Source organism: Schistocerca gregaria, chromosome 7, assembly GCF_023897955.1.
Source record: "Schistocerca gregaria isolate iqSchGreg1 chromosome 7, iqSchGreg1.2, whole genome shotgun sequence".
NCBI lineage: Eukaryota > Metazoa > Arthropoda > Insecta > Orthoptera > Acrididae > Schistocerca > Schistocerca gregaria.
In genome coordinates, this window is record NC_064926.1 from 225,663,592 (window position 1) to 225,681,563 (window position 17,972).

The 17,972-nt window shown below is 39.2% G+C and overlaps 1 protein-coding gene across 4 annotated transcripts in view; it reads right to left on the minus strand.

Moving 5' to 3' along the window:
• LOC126281459 (protein O-mannosyl-transferase Tmtc3) overlaps window positions 1-17,972 on the minus strand; it is a 100,133-nt gene that overhangs the window by 72,259 nt on the left and 9,902 nt on the right. For all 4 annotated transcript variants that reach the window (XM_049980448.1, XM_049980447.1, XM_049980449.1 and 1 more), the window contains one exon: window positions 15,237-15,431. In XM_049980448.1, coding sequence (XP_049836405.1) covers window positions 15,237-15,422 — 186 coding nt within the window. In that variant the 5' untranslated portion in view covers window positions 15,423-15,431. The remainder of the gene's footprint in view (window positions 1-15,236; window positions 15,432-17,972) is intronic.

Here is a 17,972-nt window from a genome sequence, read left to right on the forward strand (position 1 = left end):
CGCTCCCTGTATTTTACCCCTGCCACCCTCAGAATTTGAAAGAGAGTATTTCAGTCAACATTGTCAAAAGCTTTTTCTAAGTCTACAAATGCTAGAAACGTAGGTTTGCCCTTCCTTAATCTAGCTTCTAAGATAAGTCATAGGGTCAGTATTGCCTCACGTGTTCCAACATTTCTACGGAATCCAAACTGATCTTCCCCGATGTTGGCTTCTACTAGTTTTTCCATTCGTCTGTAAAGAATTCGCGTTAGTATTTTGCAGCTGTGACTTATTAAACTGATAGTTCGGTAATTTTCACATCTGTCAACACCTGCTTTCTTTGGGATTGGAATTATTATATTCTTCTTGAAGTCTGAGGGTATTTCGCCTGTCTCATACATCTTGCTCACCAGATGGTAGAGTTTTGTCAGGACTGGCTCTCCCAAGGCCGTCAGTAGTTCCAATTGAATGTTGTCTACTCCGGGAGCCTTGTTTCAACTCAGGTCTTTCAGTGCTCTGTCAAACTCTTCACGCAGTATCGTATCTCCCATTTCATCTTCATCTACATCCTCTTCCATTTCCATAATATTGTCCTCAAGTACATCGCCCTTGTATAAACTCTCTATATACTCCTTCCACCTTTCTGCTTTCCCTTCTTTGCTTTTAACTGGGTTTCCATCTGAGCTCTTAATATTCATACAAGTGGTCCTCTTTTCTCCAAAGGTCTCTTTAATTTTCCTATAGGCAGTATTTATCTTACCCCTAGTGAGATAAGCCTCTACATCCTTTCATTTGTCCTCTAGCCATCCCTGCTTAGCCATTTTGCACATCCTGTCGATCTCATTTTTGAGACGTTTGTATTCCTTTTTGCCTGCTTCATTTACTGCATTTTTATATTTTCTCCTTTCATCAATTAAATTCAATATTTCTTCTGTTACCCAAGGATTTCTACTAGCCTTTGTCTTTTTACCTGTTTGATCCTCTGCTGCCTTCACTACTTCATCCCTCAAAGCTACCCATTCTTCTTCTATTGTATTTCTTTCCCCCATTCCTGTCAATTGCTCCCTTATGCTCTCCTTGAAACTCTGTACAACCTCTGGTTCTTTTATTTTATCCAGGTTCCATCTCCTTAAATTCCCACCTTTTTGCAATTTCTTCAGTTTTAATCTACAGGTCATAACCAATAGATTGTGGCCAGAGTCCACATTTGCCCCTGGAAATGTCTTACAATTTAAAACCTGGTTCTTAAATCTCTGTCGTACCATTATATAATCTATCTGAAACCTGTCAGTATCTCCAGGCTTCTTCCATGTATACAGCCTTCTTTTATGATTCTTGAACCAAGTGTTAGCTATGATTAAGTTGTGCTCTGTGCAAAATTCTACCAGGCGGCTTCCTCTTTCATTTCTTTGACCCAGTCCGTATTCACTTACTATGTTTCCTTCTCTCCCTTTTCCTACTACCGAATTCCTGTCACCCATGACTATTAAATTTTCGTCTCCCTTCACTATCTGAATAATTTCTTCTATTTCATCATACATTTCTTCAATTACTTCATCATCTGCAGAGCTAGTTGGCATATAAACTTTTACTACTATAGTAGGTGTGGGCTTCGTATCTATCTTGGCCACAATAATACGTTCACTATGTTGTTTGTAGTAGCTTACCCACATTCCTATTTTCCTATTCATTATTAGACCTACTCCTGCATTACCCCTATTTGATGTTGTGTTTATAACCCTGTAGTCACCTGACCAGAAGTCTTGTTCCTCCTGCCACCGAACTTCTCTAATTCCCACTATATCTAACTTTAACCTATCCATTTCCCTTTTTAAATTTTCTAACCTATCTGCCCGATTAAGGGATCTGACATTCCACGCTCCGATCCATAGAACGCCAGTTTTCTTTCTCCTGATGACGGCGTCCTCTTGAGTAGTCCCCACCCAGAGATCCGAATGGGGGACTATTTTACCTCCGGAATATTTTACCCAAGAGGACGCCATCATCATTTAATCATACAGTAAAGCTGCATGCCCTCGGGAAAAATTATGGCTCTCTCTTAAGCTCTAACTCGTAGTAATAGACGGCAAATCATCGAGTAAAACTGAAGTGATATCAGGTGCTCCCCAGGGAAGCGTCCTGGGACCTCTGCTGTTCCTGCTCTGTATAAATGACCTGGGTGACAATCTGAGCAGTTCTCTTAGATTGTTCGCAGATGATGCTGTAATTTACCATCTAGTAAGGTCATCTGAAGACCAGTATAAGTTGCAAAGCGATTTAGAAAAGATTGCTGTATGGTGTGTCAGGTGGCAGTTGACGCTAAATAACGAAAAGTGTGAGATGATCCACATGAGTTTCAAAATAAATCCATAGGAATTCGATTACTCGATAAATAGTACAATTCTCAAGGCTGTGAATTCAACTAAGTACCTGGGTGTTAAAATTACGAACAACTTCAGTTGGAAGGACCACATACATAATATTGTCGGGAAGGTGAGCCAGAGGTTGCGTTTCATTGGCAGGACACTTAGAAGATGCAACAAGTCCACTAAAGAGACAGTTTACACTACACTCGTTCGTCCTCTGCTAGAATATTGCTGCGCGGTGTGGGATCCTTACCAGGTGGGATTGGCGGAGGACATCAAAAGGGTGCAAAAAAGGGCAGCTTGTTTTGTATTATCACATTATAGGGGAGAGAGTGTGGCAGATATGAAACACGAGTTGGGATGGAAGTCATTACAGCATAGATGTTTTTCGTCGTGGCGAGACCTTTTTACGAAATTTCAGTAACCAACTTTCTCTTCCGAATGCGAAAATATTTTGTTGAGCCCATCCTACATAGGTAGGAATGATAATCAAAATAAAATAAGAGAAATCAGAGCGCGAACAGAAAGGTTTAGGTGTTCGTTTTTCCCGCTCGCTGTTCGGGAGTGAAATAGTAGAGAGATAGTATGATTGTGGTTCGATGAACCCTCTGTCAAGCACTTAAATGTGAATTGCAGAGTAGTCATGTAGATGTAGATGTAGATGTAGCTCTCCTCCTTGGCAGATGGCTTAGGCCATCTGTCCCTGCCTCAATTGTAACTTTAATCTTTCTCTGCCACAGTCTCTTCCTACCATTCCACAGTCACACTGAAGTATCACCCTTCTTTTTAACACCTTTTAACTTCTGACAACCCATACCATTGGCCATGCAGCTGGCACATGGGATATAATTCCTAGAGGTTCCTTTATAACCTCACTTCGTCTATGTCACGCGCATTCCACTCAAGCCAACCCGTACAGTATTTTATACTTTACAGTTCTGAGATTACACTTGCAGTTTTGGGAACAGTATCCACAAGTAACAAATGGTTTTTGAGGTGGTTGTGCATGTTTTCTTATGTTTGAAGCAGTCCTATTCTCAGTGCTCACTGTGTATGTATGGTGTTCAACTTGCACCACTCCCCCCCCCCCCCCCCCTTCCTCCGCCTCCACCTCCGCCTCCTCCTCCTCCTCCTCCTCCTCCTCCTCTCATCCTTTCTCACCCAAGCCCCATCACTGAGTTTTATCAATAGTAACACAGTTTAATTTGTCAAATTCCTCTTGCTTAGACCACGGATTTATGCACCAATCTATAGGTAATGGATAACAGTGAGAAATCTGCTGTTGAAAATGAGCATATGCAAGAGACAGTAAATTAATGAGTAAAGCTTATATTAAGCAGTAATTCACATCATCATCATAGGATAGCTTCACCACTGATGAAGGTTATACAGATTGATGAAATTATTTCATGATAAACACGGAAATACAGGGAAATTTTTGATGAAGACACCACACATTTTTCCTAATATAAAATGCAAACTTATTTACTAAAAAAGTATGTCAACAAAGACACAATGTTATTTAGAGGTGATAATGAACAAATGGAATATATGTCGTGGCAAGATTCAACAGTACACATCTGAAACTAAATTTTACAGTGGAATACGAAGATGGGGGTGCTATAAACATTTTAGATTTGCATATGTAGAAAGAATACAGTAGACATATTTTTGGAATCTTTAGGAAACCAACAACCACAGACTCAACTGTAAGTGTTAGTGTGAACCATCTACAAGAACAGAAAATGGCATTCTTCTGAGCTATGTTCCACAGAATTCTGAAATTGCCACTTACTAATCATGAGAAAACTAAGGAGGTGAAAATTTTAAAGAAAATTGCCACAGCCAATAGTCACAGGATTAAAGAAACTGAATGCCTACAAAAAAACCATGGAAACTAAAGTTAACCAAGATTTAGATATTAAAACCAATTTAAAATATGTAAGTATAACTTACGTGGGTGGCATTATGGATAAACTCACAAGGTCCTCCACCTCCAAAAGAAAAAAAGTTAAAATAAGCTTCAGAGCCAAAAGTTCATTGTGTTACATGCTTTCCCATAGTGTTGGTACATAGAAAGATCATCCAATTCAGGTATTTACAAAATCTCTTGTAATGAGTATAATGGTTTTTATATCGGACAGCTGGGATGCAACTTTCTGACAATGTTTAAAAATACTGTAGAAGCATCTAAAGTAAACTTACCTTTGGTAATCACCTTACTAAAAATAAGCACACAACAAACCATAAAAGACACAGGGAATAATACTGAAATTTTACATATTGCTGCTAAGGTTTCACTGATGAACATGCTGGAGGAAATGGAAATCTACAGTCACACGAAAAGAAGAGTGAATAAGTTACTTAATGATGAAACTGAGCTGAGGGAAAAGCAATTACTAGAACTGTTCACAAAATGGATATAAGTTTGCCTCAGTTGCCTCATTTTATTGGATACACTTTTGATTTGCAATTTGTTGACTTTGTTGTTAAGCTTCCTCCCACCATGCCAACTTTTAACCTTTGACTATACTTGCAAAGTTTTATCAGTTTCTACTCTTCCTACACTGGTTAGGCTGCTACTCTCTTTTGTTTGCCCCCTCCTGAACTTGAGGGCAATATTACAGAAAGAGTAGAGGAAGTAGACAAAGATAAGATGGGAGATATGGGACAGTGAGAGGAAATATTGACACAGCACTGAAATACCTGGAGTAGATGACATTACCTCACAATTACTGTGATCCTTTCAACAGCCAGCAATGGCAAAGCTATTCCACCTGGTGTACATGATATTTGAGATTGGTGAAGCACCTCCACAGACTTCAAGGAGAACATAATTTCAAAGAAAGCACGTGCTTACAGGTTTCAATATTACCAAACTATCAGTTTAGTAACTCATGCTTTCAAAACTGTGACACTAATTATTTACAGAATAATGGAAAAACTGATGGAGACTCTCCTCAAGAAAGATCAGTTTGGGCTCCAGGGAAATATAGGGAACACACAAGGCAACATTAATCCCAAAACTTCTCTTAGAAGATAGGTTAAGGAAAGGCAAAGGTATGTTTATGTCAGTTACATGTTCAGAGAAAGGTTTGGACACTGTTGAGCAGAAAATACACTTCAAAATTCTGAAGGTAGCATGGATACAACACAGTGTGTGAGAGGTTAATTTCAACACATATAGAAATTAGACTGAAGTTTACAAGAGTTGAAGGACATAAAAGGGGAGCAGTGGTTGAAAATGGAGTGAAACAGGGTTGCAGCCTTCCACAATGTTGAAATGATAATTAAATCAAGACCCTAAGCTGCTGACAGTTGTTGATATACACCAACAGGGACAGTTAAAAATTTGTGCCCCGACTGGGACTCGAACCTGGGATCTCCTGCTTACATGGCAGATGCTCTATCCATCTGCACCATCGAGGGCACAGAGGATAGTGCGACTGCAGGAATTTATCCCTTGCACACTCCCCATGAGACCCACATTCCCAACTTAATGTGTGCGGATGCACACGCACTGCCCGAACTCTTACGGGACTTGGTAAGATTGTCTGCCACAAGTAATGAGTGTAATGGGCAGGGGCACTACAAATGTATTGTGTGGACATTAAGTATGTGCACTTCACCTCTTTCCAGAGTCATTTTAGACTCTGGCATTTTGTTGCAAATGCTTCAGCAATTAAATACTAGGTTTTAACACTACTATGGGGGGGGGGGGCATTCCTTTCAATCTTACACTAATACTTCTCAGTCTCCTACAGCTGCCATTATCTGCACTGGTGGAGAGATGCATAATTTACGAAGTTGAAACTAGTTTGTCACATAACCTTCAAAGACTCTGGTTCAACCCTTCTACTCAATTCAGAACCAGGGCACCACAACCAGTTCTGGGGACAATGCTGCTAACTGTGAGCTCTATTGAAACTTCATACATAAGGCTGGTCTTCTCAAGCCTCTTTGCCATTTGCTGGAATGATCCAAGAATGATCTCAGTGCCCAGATAACAGGCATCATTTGTTCAAATGTGTACCACAATCTGCAGTTAGTTGCACCTTGCTCCCCCATTGACTGCTGGAGTAGCCTTTTCAACATGTTGAAAATGGTATGTATGCATATACACTGAGTACAGCTGGTGTTTGTTCTTGTCCCTTGCTGCCACTTCCCTAAGAGGTGCCATTAATTCGCAGTACTTTTGAACAGCTGACAATTAATAGACATACCGCCACTAGTAATCTAGCTCTGTTAAACATGTAGATTAATGCTATAGGTCCCATTAAGCTTCATCAGGGCAATGGTACATTCAGAATTCAAATAGAAAACAGCAAGAAGATTCTGTACCACATTATTATCAGTAGCACTAGATGAAGTTGCCACACCTTTAACAATGAAATCAAAGAAGGGAAACATCTAAATGGAACACATCTCAACCATCTTCATTTTTCTGATGACACTGCAGTATCTGCCTCTACAGAAGATAAACTTCAACAACACTGTAAGAGCTTAATACAGCAAGTCTGACAGTATATAGCAAAAATAACTGACAAGGACACTGAAATCACACGGAAACTGATATAATGTGTAATTAATACAATGAAAAGAAAATTGTATACATTAACAATGAAGTCATATTATCAGATAATAAAGTTTTGTATTTTGATAACTTTATGCTATATGACTGTAGACACAGGAACAGAAATAGATGAGCAAGAAAGCTCTGGAGAGCTTATGGTTAAGGAAATAAAGTTTTCAAAATGAAGATTTCAGTTTCTCTGAAGCAGTTAGTTTTCTATCCACATACTACTGTTTCACCTTGTGACAGTGAGACACTTATTTCAAAGGAAAAAAAAAAATAAATAAAAAATAAAACTGAGGTTTTTCAAGCAACAAATGAATTCTGGAAATCACAAGGAGAAACTTTTAGAAAAAAAAATCCTTAATAATTTTTATGACAAACCATATTTTAAAGTTTTGTTTTCCAAACACCATATTTTACTTTGACATTTACCAAGAATTGAAACCTGAAATATGTTAAGGAAGATTGCACAAAAGAACACTAGCCACTGTTACATTTAAGTCTTCTTGTAACCAGTGTCTGGAACAAGAGCTCAAGGTTGTGAAGGTGATCCTCTGGAGTTCCACCTATTAACAAATGTTATCAATGTATGCAGCACATTTGGGAAAATAATCTTGCTGATGCTATTGCTCAAGGTTGATCAGAGTCTCATATTCCTTTGGGTTTATAAAAGTATGCCTGCCACAGAAGACAGTCTTGGGTCATTCACTGCAAATGCAAGAGCCTTTTATTTCCAGTAATTCTATACTTAATTTTATTAATGTTAACTTCCCTAATGATTTCATCACTTGTCATTCATAAAATCACTACTTTAATGCGTCTTGGTAAAAATCTTATTTCTGATGTTTCTAAACTTCTCTCATCTCAGTGCCTAATGTCCACGTCTCACTCCCACATAACAGAGATTTAGAGATGTTGTGCATTCTGATTTTAAGATCTTTCATCATGTGTTTCCCAAAGTACCTGTTAGTGCATCCATTTACTTTGTTGTATTTCTTCTACATCTGTCAGTCAATGTTATCAACTTTCTATATGATTGCGCAGACATGGGAACACTGAAATGGGAAAGTCCTTAATATTCAAACAAGCTCTAGGATAATGATGTGACTTGTCAATTTATTTTACCTCTGCATAAATAATCTGTGGAAATGGCTTGGTACATACTAACAGAGAACAAAACTGAGGATAACAGATATATTATGACAATTTTGCTTGCAGATTATCAGGTACTACAGCAGATTAAGGAGACAACATGCAAAGGAAAGTATGAACAAGTGGATAAAATATTATGGTCTTATTGAAAACAAAGGCTATGCAAGGAAAATAGTTGTAGAGGACTAAAGTAATGTATAACCAGAAAATGATACAGCAAACACCTTCATTTAAATACTGTATTTGTAATGCAGCACATCAAAGGAGCTGGTCTCATAGTTTGTTACTACATGAAGCTCATGTGCTGACTAAAGACAGTTTTAATAAGTGACTCAAGCAGTGGCTTATCCAAAGATGCCCATATAACTTGGATATAACATGAATATTAATAGAAGAAACAGTCCTGTACTAGAAATGAGTACAGTAATTGTAGCATATTGTAAAGTATCCGTAATTTATAATTGTAAAAATTTATACAATGCCCAGCATGTAAAATTCTGTGCTATGAGCAGATAATAAATAAATAAATCCCTTTTGAAGCAGTTTCATAAACTTACCTTCAGTTAAACATTCCATATGGCCTTTGTTAATATAAATGGTTATCTTTTCAAATCTCTCTAACCCCTGCCATATTTCAGCATTTCATGGGTCAAGTACCACAGGGCATTCCCAACTATGCTGCATACCTTGAGAATATTTGGTAATAGGTGGGACTCCAGAGGATCACCTACAAAACCTTGAGCTTTTTTTCAAGACACTGGTTACAAGACAACTTAAATGCAATATACACAAGTGTTCTTTTGTGCAATCTTCCTTGGATATTTTGGGTTTAAATTCTTGGTAAATGAACTGGTACCAATGCAGGATCATGTTGTAGTGGTCAATAAAATGCAGTCCCCCATGAATGTCACAGCCTTGTAAGGCATCTGGGTAAGATCCACTACTGTGCCTGATTCCATGCAAACATAGTAGAGACCTCTTACCCACTAAAACAGCTATGCCGTGGCACGTTTTAAATGGTCATCTTGCTATCAACAAGCTTTCCACACTGTTTTTATAATGTACTCTGCAGTGTCCTTCAGATATAGTATTTCATGTCAAGACAAGGCTGCGACAATAATCATAAGTCTCTCTTTGTGCAGGAATCACAGCAATTGTGCAAGTACAGGATGTACTCATGTAAAGTGGGAAATCTGAGTTAGAGGCTCAGTCTGGCACAAATTTTCATTGTCACCAATACATAGTGCAGCTGCAATATGGTCACAATCGCAAACGTTAATGCATTTCCTTAAAAGACTGCCTTAACTGGGCATTGTATTTAATGATGTACACCCCTGGTTTGCATCTGGCAGTAGTAACAAACACATCTCGTATAAATATCCTGACAGCACTGAGTGTTCTATTGTGTATGCATATATGCCCTCAGCAACACTATTCTCATATAGAGAGGGAGGCCCTTGCCATTATTTAAGCAGATCATATATTTAACCAACATGAACTGGTGTCTTTCCTGATCAATTCAGATCTCTATTCAGCTGTTTCCAATTAATACTGCATGATGTTGTGACTGACACATGCAAGAACCTGCCTTGTTCACTCTGTACAATTTAGGTGGCCAGACACACCTCCTGGACCCAGTGCCTATTAGTCACAGCAGCAATAAGTACGTCTAAATCAGGGAAAGCTGTTATGGATTTCAAATTGGAACCATTGCCATGTCCCGATTCCTCTTCCTCTAAGGCCCCAAGTGTTGCACCTCCTGCACACTGCCCAGTGGGACCTGTCCTGGATAAAAAGTTTGGCATGACAACATATATTCTGACCAAAAGTGACTCTACCATCACCAACTTGGTCTGCCTGTTAGGCTCATCCAGCTGTACCTCCCTAGCAGTTCTCTACATGGCCAGACACTGGGGAATTGTGGGATTGTATATGTTTAGATTTTGCAGCCTGTTTTTGGACTCCATGTGGTTGATCATCATTTACTGCTTTTATCATTTCCCTTTTGTGTTCTGCATGTATCAGGTTACTAGTGTTGCTACTTTGCAGGATTGGAGAAAAAGTCTTTGCCCTTGAAGGCATCCCACGCACTTTGGTTTCTGATAACAGGATGACTTTTATGTCCTATGACTTCAAATGATTTTGCATCCATACTGGGATTCAAGAACTTTGTACTGCACATTTGCACCCATCCTCCAACAGTCTTGTGTAAAGCTTTATCTGCACACTCAAAACCCAGCTCCAGAAGGAAATGATCTCAAACACTGCATCTAATGCTTCTGTAGCTTTCTAGCAACTTACGGGGCCATTCTGATCAAGGGCCACAGCCTGCGAAGCTGCTTCACGGTCACCCTCATCACAATGCTTTGGGTATACTATGTGTTGTGTCGTGTGTTCATACAGTGCTGTCGCCACACATAAGATGTGGCCACCACCTTTTCGATCATTGTGTGCCAATGCTCCAGTGGCAGCAGTGTAGCTTACTTCAAAGTGTTCACAGTGGGGGCACCAGAAAAGATGCAGCAGTCGTACTGCTGGAGTCGACAGAGTCAATCAGGATGCAGCCCCATGTCATTAAGTCATGGCTTTGCGGCCTGGAAGCACAGTCATCTGGTGAGCCTCCTGGAGTAAGGAGCAGGTCTCCTCTCAGTTGAGACATTGTTACTGTGACAGTGTTTATGAGAGATGAACTTTGGCTATGGACCTGGACATAAGTGATTACACTGAGTATGTTTCACCTCCTCCCCCCCATGAACCATGGACCTTGCTGTTGGTGGGGATGATTGCATGACTCAACGATACAGATAGCCACAACGTAGGTGCAAACACAGCGGAGAGGTATGTGTTGAGGGACCAGACAAAAGTGTGGTTCCTGAAGAGGGGCAGCAGCGTTTTCAGTAGTTGCAGGGGCAACAGTCTGGATGATTGACTGATCTGGTCTTGTAACACTAACCAAAATGGCCTTGCTATTCTGGTACTGTGAATGGCTGAAAGCAAGGGGAAACTATAGCTGTAATATTTCCCAAGGGCATGCAGCTTTACTGTATGATTAAATGATGATGGCGTCCTCTTGGGTAAAATATTCCGGAGGTAAAATAGTCCCCCATTCGGATCTCCGGGCGGGGACTACTCAAGAGGACATTGTTATCAGGAGAAAGAAAACTGTCATTCTACGAATTGGAGCGTGGAATGTCAGATCCCTCAATCGAGCAGGTAGCTTAGAAAATTTGAAAAGGGAAATGGATAGGTTAAAGTTAGATATAGTGGGAATTAGTGAAGTTCGGTGGCAGGAGGAGCAAGACTTTTGGGCAGGTGAATATAGGGTTATAAATACAAAATCAAATAGGGGTAATGCAGGAGTAGGTTTAAAAATGAATTAAAAAATAGGAGTACTGGTAAGCTACTACAAACAGCAAAGTGAACGCATTACTGTGGCCAAGATAGACACGAAGCCCATGCCTACTACAGTAGTACAAGTTTATATGCCAACTAGCTCTGCAGATGACGAAGAAATTGATGAAATGTATGATGAGATAAAAGAAATTATTCAGGTAGTGAAGGGAGATGAATAATTAATAGTCATGGGTGACTGGAATTCAAGAGTAGGAAAAGGGAGAGAAGGAAATATAATAGGTGAATATGGATTGGGACTAAGAAATGAAAAAAGAAGCCGCCTGGTAGAATGTTGCGCAGAGCATAACTTAATCAGAGCTAACACTTGGTTCAAGAATCATGAAAGAAGGTTGTATACATGGGAAAACCCTGGAGATACTAAAATGTATCAGATAGATTATATAATGACCGAGATTTAGGAACCAGGTTTTAAATTGTAAGACATTTGCAGGGGCAGATGTGGACTCTGACCACAATCTATTGGTTATGAACTGAAGATTAAAACTGAAGAAACTGGAAAAAGGACTAAATTTAAGGAGATGGGACCTGGATAAACTGACTAAACCAGAGGTTGTACAGAGTTTCAGGGAGAGCATAAGGGAACAATTGACAGGAATGGGGGAAAGAAATACAGTAGAAGGAGAATGGGTAGCTTTGAGGGATGAAATAGTGAAGGCAGCAGAGGATCAAATAGGTAAAAAGACAAGGGCTAGTAGAAACCCTTGGGTGATGTTGACTGGAATACTCTCTTTCAAATTCTAAAGGTGGCAGGGGTAAAATACAGGGAGCCAAAGGCTATTTACAATTTGTACAGAAAGCAGATGGCAGTTATAAGAGTCGAGGGACATGAAAGGGAAGCAGTTGTTGGGAAGGGAGTGAGACAGGGCTGTAGTCTCTCCCCGATGTTATTCAATCTGTATATTGAGCAAGCAGTGAAGGAAACAAAAGAAAAATTCGGAGTTGGTATTAAAATCCATGGAGAAGAAATAAAAACTTTGAGGTTCGCCGATGACATTGTAATTCTGTCAGAGACAGCAAAGGACTTGGAAGAACAGTTGAACGGAATGGATAGTGTCTTGGAAGGAGGATATAAGATGAACATCAACAAAAGAAAAATGAGGATAATGGAATGTAGTCGAATTAAGTCGGGTGACGCTGAGGGAATTAGATTAGGAAATGAGACACTTAAAGTAGTAAAGGAGTTTTGCTATTTGGGGAGCAAAATAACTCATGATGGCTGAAGTAGAGAGGATATAAAATGTAGACTGGCAATGGTAAGGAAAGCGTTTCTGAAGAAGAGAAATTTGTTAACATCAAGTATAGATTTGTCATTTCTGAAAGTATTTGTATGGAGTGTAGCCATGTATGTAAGTGAAAAGTGGACAATAAATAGCTTAGACAAGAATGTGGTGCTACAGAAGAATGCTGAAGATTAGATGGGTAGATCACATAACTAATGAGTAGGTATTGAATAGTATTGGGGAGAAGAGGAGCTTGTGGCACAACTTGACAAGACAAAGAGATCAGTTGGTAGGACATGTTCTGAGACATCGAGGGATCGCCAATTAACTATTGGAGGGCAGCGTGGAGGGTAAACATCATAGACGGAGACCAAGAGATGAATACACTAAGCAGATTCAAAGGATGTAGGCTGCAGTAGGTACTGGGAGATGAAGCAGCTTGCACCGGATACAGTGGCATGGAGAGCTGCATCAAACCAGTCTCAGGACTGAAGACCACAACAACGTGTTTCACCTGTTTTCACAATAATTCTTCTAAGCTGTAATCAATTACGACTTTCCATATGGTAGTTTGTAACTGGGACACAACACTATGCCCACTGCTGGTGCATGTCGTCATCAAGGCCTGGCCACTCCAGGTGGGCACCTTCATGTAAACTCATCAGTTCAGGCCCCACCCAGCCTGGATCCACTGGATGAACTCCACCAACCACAGATAGTTGTTGCATACAGTGGCCTCCACCCACAGACTTCTGTAGCACCACTGAGATAAACTTCTACTCCACCACCCTTCTCAACAGCCTCTCACTCACCTTCCTCTGGCAGACCTTCTAGTCTCATGGCGACTTGATCTCCCATCATGTCTTGTCCTGTCTCAGCCCTGCATAGTGATGCACATGGATACTGACCCCCATTTCCAGTGGCAATTCCTCCACAACATACACCATATTTGTCTTCTCCACCGGCAGTTGCATTGCTTGGAAGTGGAAAGGGGGGAAGGAAGGGGGAGGGGGGCAGAAATACTGGTGCCGCCTGATGTTACCATTGAAACTGAATAGCTGGTACAACATTACTATTGACTGTTTTGGTGTCACTACTCAGGTGGCACTGATCCTTAGGCATGGCATCTGATGGTATCATGCCAGACTCTGGGATATAAGGTGCTCGGGGCCTGCCTAAGCCAGTGTACATGCGAGCAGTAGACTGCACACCCCAAGCCTGTCATGTTGTCTACAGTGTTATTCTGGTGGACTATTTGTAATAGGTCTAGATGAAACTCTCATATGACTTGGATTGGACTTCGCTTGAAAATATGGACTTAAGACAGCTTGCACTGCTTTTAGAAGCATTATGTTTAAATATTTCTTCTTGTGAATAAAGTCTCTTATGTGGGTGTACTTCACCTTTTAGGAAAGTGATCAAATAAACAATATTTTGCAGAACATAAGGAAAGCTTTTATAATTAATAAAGAGAGTGAATATTCTCAGAAGAGAGAATCTTCAAAAATGATTTTGCTACATGATCTTGTGAAATAAGTACTTTATTGACTTTCCTACTTTGACCCAAAAGATAATTCCATATGGCAACATGGGGTGAAATAATCTAAAATACATTGTCATAATTTGTCAGCAGAACAGTACAATGGGATATTTGTTAGTTCAAAATATGCAAAATTGTGCTTATCTATCAGTTTATCAAAGTGCTGACTCCATTTTAGATTTTTCTCATTTTGACATGAAGGTTTTACACTTCGCTTTGTTAACTGTATTGCTGTTAAACCTTTAGAGGATATAGTGAGACTTACTGTATGAGTAAGCGCAGAATCATGTCAGAAATATTAAAAAGGAACAGTGACACTTGAAATAGGATATAACCATGTCTTGCCATGTGGGGTTGCTCAGGGAGATGGAGATTCACTCAACTTATTTTGATCTCAGTTTTCCAAACATTACTTCTGCACAAAAATTTCAGGAGAATCAAATAACTTACACTTGACAAGAAATTGCTGCTGATGTCAATATAAAGGACAATACTACACATATCCTATTGAGAACAATTCACAGAAGTATTTGCAGTGAGGACAATCACAGTTAATTTACAGAGAAAATGTGGTGGCCCTACTTCTTTTTGATGACTTTTAAGTCTTATTGGTGGCTAAGTACATTTGTTTGTAGAACAGTACTTTCCAGCATAAGATACCGATACAATGATCAGCATTTCCATTGGAATGGAGTACACCATACCAATATTTTCCCATTACAAATATATAATTGTACTTTCCATTTTTCTGAATGAAAATGAATGTTCAATAAATGAATCTGAATTTCACTGTCAATTTGTCAGACCTCTCTGTTAGGCTGCAGGCAGGCTTTCAAGAACATGAGTAGTATCTTGCTTAGAAAACATTTTATACCTACATAATATTCATTTGGTTCACTGAATTGTTCCTCAAAGGTCCCGTGCTTTTGCTGTCTGATTGCTGTCATACGTAAACTAAAGCTAACTTGCCTCAGGAAGTATAAACTTACCTTGTGTATAGGAGTGCCCCAGAAGTCATTGGAGAAGATGTTGCGGAGAGGAGTCTGAGGCCGAAGGTCACGGTTATCCTTGATGGCACTGATGTCGTCGAAAACAAATCCGCATTGTAAACTGTTATAATAGCAGAGAAGGCATACAAGCAGCAGCACTGCTGATAGTGCATGCCTGACTGCCATCTTGCAATACTGCAAAATAAAACAAACAATGTATGAAGTCTGACTACTACTACATCTCTGCAAAGTGTAACTACCTGCACACCCACCGACTGTGGCAAATATTAACCAGCAATAACAGGTTTAATAGAAAAAGCTGATAAAAAGTATTTGAAACTCACAGACATCTGGAATGTGACTGTTGCAGTACTGAGAATTCTTAGCATAAAAATAGTGACAATGAAGTTTGTTAAAAACCTTTCCTGGTGTGTGCAGTGTGATTACAGAAAATCCATTCACTGTGATAACAGTTGCATCAGGCTTATGGAGTGCACAATATGGTCAGCTAGGGGTATACGTATCTCTCACTATTATTTCTTTTTCACAGTTTCTAAATGTGTTCTTACTTTCTTGACTTGATTGATTAAAATGGTGAAGACCACTTCCCTACATTCTTTACATAGCAAGAGCAAAGATTGTTCCTAAAATGAAATGGGAAATTTTACACTTAGAATGAACAGCATAACCTAAGGCTTTCCTGCATCTGTCAGTTTTGCTTGTTATTCTACAACATGTGTAATGCATATATAATTTTCTTTGAATCATCACTAATCTAAGGCAGACACATAGATTTCTGACAAAGCGTGTGACCTGTCATATTATTCATATTGTGATATCACACAGTAACAATTATATTTAGGTACTTTTTCTATGTCACAGCAGGTTTCCTTCAATGATCATATCCAGTAACACTGAAAATTTTCCAACAGCCTTCGTAACATACTCACAGAATTGTGCCAATAAGGAAGTCTAAGTGTCTTACACAACATTAAAGGCATATTTTGCAACATGAGCTGCATACAAACATCCCAGTAACAGCATGACACAAAAAGAGCCAACAGTAAATCCTATATAAGTCTTAATGCTGGATGTGCTTGTGTCAAGCAGTCAACAAAGTATTTGTGTTTTAATTATGTTCTAGTGTAAGACAATTAGACTTCCTGAACCATGAGACTGACAATTTTGTGAGGATGATACAAAGGCTGTTGGTGAATTTTTAGTGTTTCCTGATGATAATCGCTGAGTGAAACTGGTTGTGATGTAATAAATGTGACTCTCACAGCTGTGGTGGTTCTTACCGAAATTAACAAAAAACTGCCATGGAGCACAATATGATCAACATCAATAATAGATGAAATTATTAAATCTCCTCACTAAACTAATGGCACAGACCATATATGCTGTTGAAATAATTTTCTTTCTTAACAATTTTAGATACACTACTTTAACTTAAAGTCAACAGCAAACAACAGATAAAAAAGAAATTAGGAAAACAAGAGAGAGCTACTGAAAGAAAAGGGGCTCTAAGATGAGGTCATCAGCTGTGCCTGTATTGCTCATCTGATGAGAAAACTGCTTGCAGAAAGCAAGGTTATGGAGTTGAATCCCAGTCTGGCACTCAATTTGTTCTCGCTCATGTTCAATTTTTTCATTAATTACACAGCACAAACCTATGTAGAATATAAAGCTTTGTGTAGCCCTATCCTCGTAAAAACATACTTTGCTTATGTATATTTTTGGGTACCTATTTTCATTATATTACAGTCACAAATATCATATCATTGTGGGATGATCTCTGGATGACTAAATAAATAAAGAAATTTCAAATATCTGCAACCAAAAAATAACTGACGAAAAATTTGACAGCAATGACGCAGCATTGAGCAAAATATGAAGAAGAGACAATTCTAGTGCCAAACTGTGCTTGGCAAACTGGAGAAATCTAGACAAGTTGTTTGGTTCCTATTAACTAGCTGCTAAAAGGTGTAAATCAATTATTTAAGCAGGCAAGCACCAAGATCAAAACCCACTCTGGACAATTAGACATATTATAAACTATTTTTCAAACCGTTATTTCACAGAAGAAACAAAAAGCCACATTCCTGTTTATCAGCATAGATATTGCATAGGTAGAATGCCTCATTCAAAAACGAATACACCCACGAGTTTTAGTAGTCGAATACACCCACGAGTTTTAGTAGTAGTAGTAGTAGTAGTGGTAGTGTTTGCAAAACCATACCAAAAAGAAGTTGAAAGAGAACCTTGGCCCCCACTCAGTTCTCTGTTAAACTGCTTGCCGAGCTTTGCACCATCTTTCATCTTCACCACTGCCTACCAAAATACAAAGCAGTCAACTAACAGGTTGGAATCAACACCATAACATCTAGGTGACTTATACCCTTGCCTCCCTTTGCCTCCAGAATAACATGACCTAGTCAATTACATAGCGACCTACAGTAAAATGTCAGATGCACGAGTGCCAACAATCACACATCCACATCCCCAGAATCCCCCTCACATACACACACAATATGACTGAGCAGAAAGTCATGTACAGTACAAATGGCATCATTCAAATCAAACTTTTCAGTTTGATTTCTGCTTTGTTACAAGACTCTTACCCTGAAGGCCAGTAATAAGATCACGAGGATTTTAAAACCATAAAATAAAAGGTATTAATTCAATTACTTTCATTTCCTTTTCCATTCAGTTTTTTGAGGATACTGTAGAGAA